General features: G+C 40.4%; 1 protein-coding gene across 1 annotated transcript; it reads left to right on the forward strand.

Moving 5' to 3' along the window:
* The first annotated feature begins 1,779 nt into the window (after positions 1 to 1,779).
* LOC139933200 (synaptotagmin-1-like) lies at positions 1,780 to 5,672 on the forward strand. Its single transcript, XM_071927249.2, has 8 exons — positions 1,780 to 1,933; positions 2,112 to 2,305; positions 2,856 to 2,969; positions 3,110 to 3,277; positions 3,441 to 3,608; positions 4,126 to 4,243; positions 4,961 to 5,094; positions 5,207 to 5,672. The coding sequence occupies exons 1-8, from the start codon at positions 1,780 to 1,782 to the stop codon at positions 5,411 to 5,413; spliced, it is 1,257 nt and encodes a 418-aa protein (XP_071783350.1). The 3' UTR covers positions 5,414 to 5,672.
* The last annotated feature ends 2,653 nt before the right edge of the window (positions 5,673 to 8,325 follow it).

Below are 8,325 nucleotides of genomic sequence, written 5' to 3' on the forward strand. Positions count from 1 at the left end.
GGACAACGCACTGCCACTCCTCCTTACCTCACTCCTTTCCTCCGCCTCTCCCGCCCTCTCCGGTCCTGTCATCTTTTTTCTCCTCCTCCTCCTCTATTCTCTCTCTAAGGAGGCAAAGGAGTACCTGTGAGCTTGAACACTGGCGCTGGGACGAGCGAATACAGGTACGTCTCTTCCTTCTATTTATACTTCCTTTTCGTTTCATTATCCATTATTCCATTATTCCATCTAAACTAATTTATTTCTCTCTCAACTGTGGTCAGTGAATATTAATTGTGTGTAGACCCAAGAATGCATGAAAGATTGCCTATGATGTTAATCAGGTCATTGTGCACTGAGCAGGTCATTATCTGTTGTTTACTGGATATTGACTGGAGTACAACAATAAAATCAGCATAGGTAATATATCACTCTTATCGTGTGAAAACCTTGTAACTCCAGTTTTGATGGTTTTCGTATTTTCACTTCAACTGAAAGATTACATGTCCGACCCGTTGGGCTTATGAAACTAGAAAACCCATTGGATAAAATCAGTAATGCATCGTCATCAGGCTAAAAACAAGGCCGTTTTTTCTTCATTCCTGAAAAGTTAATATTTTGGAGATACGTGGTTCTCACCTGACAGTGATAATATATTTTAAATAGTGCACTTGTAGCCTTGTTAGATTGGGTGTGAATCAGTCACACAGTAGATAGTGTTAGCTGTGTTAACATCAGAAGTTGGAAGACCATATGGTGTGTTATCACTTTTGCGAAAACAAGAGGGAAAAAAGAAAATTATTCAAATGAACAATTTTAACTTCTCATGTCTCTATTCTGTAATGGCATTTGATGAAAATATAAAAGTCCTGAATGATTCAGTCATAATAAGTTACACTTCAATACAAAAATATATCCAGGCAACCAGCAGGGAAGCATACATGATTCAACATCATGACCTCACTAGCCCTTCAACTGAAATTTCCTTGACTCTCTCCAATTTCCCCTGCAGTTATTAGTATACCAGCGGCTTTTATTTTAGCCGGTATTATCGTTTCAGAAGGATCCTGGTGAAGGATCCCGGAAAAGCAGAGATCTACGGAGGACAGGAGTGTGTTTGGGTGTGAGATCGCATCTGCTGAGTCAGACACAGCTACTCAATACCTGGGACGTCTGCAGAATAGAAAACAACATATCAAAATATTTTTTTGCAGTTATGACGCACTTGGGCGTTAACTCAGCGTGACTTTTCTCTCGCGTATTTTGGTAACCCATGCCGAGCATGACCTTGGCACGTATTCTCACCTCTGGCAGCTGGTATACTGTAGAACATCAGCACACCAGTACAGATCCACACATGACGCTTCGACTCCACTTCCCCTCTCTGCTCCTCCTCCCCTCCCCTCCCTGTCAGCAGGTTTGGCAGAGACAGCAGGCTTGTATATCCTGTGTTCAAGAGTTAGTGCCAGGCCAGCAGAAACAGGAGAGGCCATCTGACACTGATAGTCATACGCTGTCTATAAGCACATCATTGCATCAAATGCACCTGATCAATGGCATTTATGGAAACTCTGCTCTGCTGTGTGTGTGTGTGTGGTTGGTGTTTCTGAATGGTTGCTTGCTTCCTCAAAAGTCTTTTTTTGTGCGTTTTTTGAGGGCAGATCCAAGCGTTTCCTTCTCTGTTTTGTTCAATTGTGATGTTCCATATATATTACACAGGTGATTTTGCTGGGCTGATCCATCTCTCTCTCTCTCTCCCTATTCTAGTTTAACCCTGGATCCACTAACACACGTTACATAATGACTGGGAATCGTCGAGCTGCCCCAGCAGCACCGGGCACCCCGACCACCCATATCCACACACCGAATGCCACCGCTACCCCGCAGCCTGGCGGGGAACAATCTGAAGGACACAACCCCAAGAAGTTTATGAGTGAGCTACGTCACCTCCACAGTGAGTTCGCGACCTATCAGAGGAGAGAAATGATGGCTCTCAGCCAATTAGAGTGAGGGGTAGATTGAAAAAGGTTGTATCCGATCAGGTTTTAATAACTGTGTGGCCTATATTGTTTGAATTAGTGTATGTAAATTAAATATGTTGATATACATGTGTGTTTTATGTGGATTTGCAGTGCCGTCGTGGGCCGTTGCCGCCCTTTGTATTGTGAGTTTGTGCTTGGTGCTTTCATGTGCTGTATGTGTGTGGAAGAAGTGCTTGAAAAAGAAGGACAAGGACAAGGACAAGGACAAAGAAAAGGACAAGAAAAAGGGAAAAGAGAAGGGCAAGGGAGGCTTTGACACTGAAATGGATGGAGGTTACAATGAGGTAGGCTGCTATACACACACACACACACACACACACACAAACAGCCTCTCTCTCCCCCTGCAGATGCATTGTCCTTGCAATGTATCAAAGCCCCGACACCCGGGTCACCCAGGACTAGTAAAACTGTCGGTGTGTGTTAAGACTAATGGATTGTTTGCACGTTGGTCATGCTGTAGTGGAGGCTAAGATGTGACATGAGTTGTTTTAGGGTGTTGCACTGTCTTCAAAGAAGCAATTCACACCTCCACTCACTAATAGTGTTTGTTTTATAACATTTGCCTATTCCTTTTAAACGTTAAATAAACCTTAGATAGGTAACACTAGCTTTGAATAAGTGCCTGTGGCTGTAATGCTATACAACCTAAGCACAAAGCACAAATAGCTAAGCAACCGATCTACAGGTTGTGAGACACAAGGCCTTAATTGATTGCTTGTAATGCTAGATTTTTGACTGCAACTGATGTGTGTATGTACTGTATGGGTGAATGTGTGTGTGTGTGTGTGTGTGTGTGTGTGTGTGTGTGCGCGTGTGAGTATGTGCATATTATAGCCTCTGAAGGTTGACGATAACAAAGAAACAGTGCTGTCAGATAACGAGCCCAAGGAGGAAGAGAAGTTGGGCAGACTACATTTCACATTGGACTACAACTTCACAGACAATACGGTGAGGTGCCAATATTCAGCACGACATACTGCTGATCACTCTGTCAGCTCAAAAATGTCACATTTTCATATATTTTTCTCTTCTTCTGAATTAGCCAAATTCTCTTTTCCCTTTCTTACCCTCCTCTGCTGTCACACTAGCTGGTAGTAGGTATTCTGCAGGGCGCTGAGCTTCCCGCCATGGATGTAGGCGGCAGCTCTGACCCTTACGTCAAACTCTACCTGCTCCCTGACAAAAAGAAAAAGTTTGAGACCAAAGTCCATAGGAAGACCCTCGAGCCCAACTTCAATGAGACTTTCACGTTTAAGGTGAATTTAAACTCATAGATAAGTGACAAATTCAGAGTTACTGCTTCTGATTGCCTTGGGGTCCAATCCATAACACATCACATCTCAAATCGTAGTCTTTGGTGTGTATGTGCGTGCATGTGTGTGTTTGTGTGTGTGTGTGTGTGTGTGTGTGTGTGTGTAGGTACCATACACTGAGCTGGGCGGCAAGACTCTGGTGATGACGGTGTACGACTTTGATCGTTTCTCAAAACACGACGCCATAGGAGCTGTGCGGGTCCCGATGAGCAGTGTGGACTTCAGCCAGTCTCTCCAGGAGTGGAGGGACCTGCAGAAGGCAGAGAAGGAGGAGGTGGGAACAGAGTGAGAGGAGGAGAGGAGATGAAAATAGGGCTGCGCAATACTGACAAAAAAGAATCACACTGTAATGTTTTTCTAAAATGACAATTCAGTATGAAATTATCTGAATTAACAGTACATTAATATAAAGGAATATCATAACAATGAATACATTATGTACACAAACCTTTTTTTATTCTAGTTATAAATGTGCAAAAAAATGTGTGTTTGTGTGTAGAGAGGGAGCAAGGTTGCTTGTGCTTTGGATTTGTTTGGTTTGAGTAAAATCAAAGATTTTATCTGATATTTAAAATTGATTTCTAGGCGAGGGATTCTGCACAGCACCAGAAGCTTGTTTTTAGGAGGGAAAACAGCTCTCCCTTTAAGGAAAAATTGCAGCCTCTTGCAATTTGGATATTGCAGCAGTCAATATTGCAGCTTCAACCTTTTTTATTGTAATTGTGAAGCCCTAGTTGAAATTACTGGAAGTTTACCATAACAATAACCTCAGCTCTCTCTCTCTGTGTCAGAGTGAGCGACTTGGGGATATATGTCTATCGTTGAGGTATGTGCCTACAGCAGGGAAGCTGACAGTGGTGGTTCTGGAGGCTAAAAACCTGAAGAAAATGGATGTGGGTGGTTTGTCAGGTGAGTCAAGGGAAGCGGGGAATCTGGATTTATATTAAGTTCAAGTTTAGGTTCCAAGTGGGCTCTTCTTAATGCCACATAGCCATACCGGTGGAGTTGTTTTCAATATACAGTAGATGAAAAAATTCCTCTGACATTTACAACATACAGTGAATGTAAACACAACAGATAGACAATGCAAAGTGCAACCACTGCCTTACATGTAATTGACAGAATGGTTCACAGAATCACATGCAGATATGAGTTTATAACCTCTGACACTGTTAAAATTGCTCTTTTGCTTTACTCACTGCTGAAGTAGTAAATAATTAAATAAAATGTTTCCCCTATAATTTCACACGGCAGTGTAGGTCAGGGGTAATTTCCTTTTCATGTACTTCCTTTTTCTCCCTGGCCTTGTATCAATTCAAGTTCCTATTGTAGTTTGAAAAAAATAAAAATAAAAAAAAGCCTTTTTTTAATACTTACATCATGTATAGTAAAATATGACTAATTATACCATAATTGCCCCAGATTTGTTTGTTCTAATTGAGCAGTAATGCCAGATGATGAATCCCCTTAACATTTTTATAGCGGCGGATCCACTTTCCTGCAGTTTCTATTTAAGGGAAACTCTGAGGTACAATAGACGTTGTGTTTCACTGATGGAGCTATTCCATCTGTGCCAGGCTGTTGGTCTGCTGCTCCGACATAAAAACTCCCTGTTCTCTCTGTCAGACCCTTATGTGAAGATCCACTTAATGCAGAACGGGAAAAGACTGAAGAAGAAGAAAACAACCATAAAGAAGAACACTCTGAACCCTTATTACAACGAGTCATTCAGCTTTGAAGTGCCATGTGAACAGATAGAGGTACACACACATATATCATGTACAAATACACACACACACACACAAACATATGAATGCAATCCATCAGAAAGTCATTAATGTTCACTATGTGTGTGTGTATTTTCACTTATAGAAGGTGCAGATAGCAGTGACTGTGTTGGACTACGATAAGATTGGGAAGAACGATGCCATTGGGAAGGTAGTGCTGGGCGGCACCAGCTCTGGGACTGAGCTACGCCATTGGTCGGACATGCTGGCCAACCCCCGGCGACCAATTGCCCAATGGCACGGCCTGAAACCAGAGGATGAAGTCAACCCTCTGCTCTCCAACAAGAAATGACCTTGTGACCCCAGCAGGGCAGCAGCGGGACAGCGACGTGCAGCTGTTGTACGAAAACCTTGCGCCATTTACCTCGACTATCGATGTGTGTTCCTACCTCTCCCCCAGTTCTCCTGAAAAACACTTTAAAGCTCCTGCAGCAAGTAAATCTACCCAACAATCCCCAGTCACACCCTTGACACTATCCTCCTCACTATTATGACCCTTATGCTTTTTTCCCTTCAACATGCCCCTCCTCCTGCTTCTCCCTAAGCTTCTATACAGTGTTTTAAACATAGATGTAACATTATGTACAGTGCTATTAAACAAGATGAGATTTTTTTTTTTTATCCACGTGTTTTTTTTTTTCTGATACATTCAATGCTGCTCACCAACATACCAGCCACACTTGATATAGACATGATTTACCTGCAGAGGGAGACAATCCAAAGGCTAAATGAAATTAGACCCGAATATTAATGCTCTTTTGTCCCTATGTCCTCTATGTCCCTACTTCCTTAATTGATCCTCTATAATCACCTTTAGCTCATTAAATGCTTGGTTGTAATCAATTCTTTTGATTTTAACTTATGGAAATCCCCATTCTCTCTCATTACAACCTCTTACAAAATTATAAATCATACTTCCTCAAAATATCCTCCACTTAGGCTTTGGGCCATGCAAGAAAGTGTAAGACTGAATTCAGTTTTGGAGTACAGCCTATATGTCAAGAGTAATTGCCCAGAGAAGTGTCTGGCATCACAGTTTATAGACTGGTTTCTATGCAACATCACAGACCTGGTGTGGGAAAAAAAAGTAATACAATATTTTCTTTTTCTCCTTCCCTTTTTCATCATACCCATCCTATTGCAAAATTATGTATCTTCATTTATGTCCCTGATGCTCACTATCTAAGTGTTTGTTTGTCTATTTATCCATGCTTCCCAATATAACACCTTGCTTGCCAGCTTAACATCATAATACAACATAACACAATCATGAATCATAAATCATATCATAAATTAACCATTATCTGTAAATTAAATAAACGTCAAATATACAGACATGGATTAAATTCTCTGTCCCATATAATCACAGAAGAAAATAAGCCTTGTGCTTTTTTTTTTCATTGGTGGAGAGATAAGGTCTATATTATACTAATCAATCTGAGTGGAGCGATAGGCGACATACCCATGAATTTCTGTATTATTATTATTATACAGTCCCTCTTGCACCCAATCCAACCCCATAATGCCCAATATGTGCTACATAGACCAAATTAGAACGCAGTTAAGTGCTCAGATAAGGGTGAGTCATTATATTGGTAAATTGCCTGCAATTTCTGATGGTTTAGTACGGAATATGACAATATTTAACCTTTATTTTAACCAGGCAAGTCAATTATGAACAAATTTGTATTCACAGTAAGAATTGCAGTAGTTTGCAGAAGGCAACAGAAAGCAAATAAAAACAGTAGCTTAATAAATGTAACGTTAGGCTTATCATGTGCATAGACCTACTGTGTGCACCACCTTTACTTTCATCTATGCAAACCACATAGATGTTATGTCAGGGTTATGTAGGCTAACAAATAGCTCACTGCTATACATAATAGGCCTACTGATCAAATTTCATGTTTCAAATATGATAGCTAATGTTACCATAAAATGCAGCATGGCCAGTAGATTGTGGAGTGCAGTTGTGAGATTTGACATAGGCTACCATTTGGCAAAATTGTTATGTAAGGCCTACTTTATATCTTAAATATTTTAAATATTAAACCCAAAAAGGTTCTTTAGAAAATAACACCACAAAAGCATAAGATAATGAATATACAGATTACTCAATTTTGATAAAAGAAAAAAAAAGAGAAAAAAAAGTGTGCAATATAATAGCCTACATATAATTCCAAGCTCCAATCAGCAAGCATGGTAGGCTAAGTTACTAGCTTAACAGTTGCAAAACTGAACATCTATAACTCACTCTTTGTAGATACCTAAGCAAAATCACAGGTGAACAAAACAGTCCTCGCCCCAAAAATAATAGAAGAGATACCTAATGGCAGTAAGGTAATGTAGGAATTTAAAGCTACCAATGTTACTGTATTGTAGGCTAATTGCTGTCAGCTACAGTGGCAATGCTAACGTAAAGAGTTGTAGATAAAATTTGCTAAATGTCTTGTTGGCTCCCAGTGTTTACAGACAAGAAACGGGTCGAAAAACTGAAGCTACTCACTGAAACCGACGAGTGTGAAAACGAGGAGAATATGTTCATGTTTGAACATTTTGAAGTTGAACTTGGTGGGTTTCTTACATAGCCTTTAAGCTTGGGTGTGCTGCTACCAAAGGCTGACTACACCAACAAAAAATCCCTAGCCTATATAAATTCCCTAATATTCCTATTGGGACTTATAGGACTAATGTGAGTTTACACTATTGTGACCTTATTGTAGGCTAATTCATGGTAGGTCTATTTATTTTTATCTGTGATATTTCTAGGACAGGCCTAGTGCTGTAAAATCCCTATGATGTTACATGCATTTCCTACCAATGGGGCTTTACCATAGGCTACAGGTCATTGGCTGTGGCTGTCATTTGATTATAATCACCTGTTCATTTATTACACCTGTTATTTTCCTACCAAGATGGTGGTGTGGTGATGTAAAATAATACTATGAATAGGGTGGATTTATGGTTTCGCAATAATATTATGTATGCATTCTAAAGTGTATTATAGTTATTTAGGCCATAGCCTAAATAGTTATTTGATAGCACAGAAAGCCTACCGTTCTCAAAGCTTCATCCCAAAACTTAGCACTGGGGCTAATAACATGGTGCATTGGTGGTCTGGAGTTGAATTCCCTGCTCCCTCCCTTGCTAAAAGGTAGTCTTCTGCACAGGCCTACGTCAAAAAAAAAAAAAAAGTCTCCCTCC

Source organism: Centroberyx gerrardi, chromosome 4 (assembly GCF_048128805.1).
Source record: "Centroberyx gerrardi isolate f3 chromosome 4, fCenGer3.hap1.cur.20231027, whole genome shotgun sequence".
NCBI lineage: Eukaryota > Metazoa > Chordata > Actinopteri > Beryciformes > Berycidae > Centroberyx > Centroberyx gerrardi.

Excerpts from the sequence above, each read along its gene's own strand:
- LOC139933200 (XM_071927249.2), top strand. The coding sequence starts at position 1,780 with ATGACTGGGAATCGTCGAGCTGCCCCAGCAGCACCGGGCACCCCGACC. Across the intron at positions 2,306-2,855 it reads TGGATGGAGGTTACAATGAG|CCTCTGAAGGTTGACGATAA; the intron begins GTAGGCTGCTAT and ends TGCATATTATAG. Across the intron at positions 2,970-3,109 it reads ACAACTTCACAGACAATACG|CTGGTAGTAGGTATTCTGCA; the intron begins GTGAGGTGCCAA and ends CTGTCACACTAG.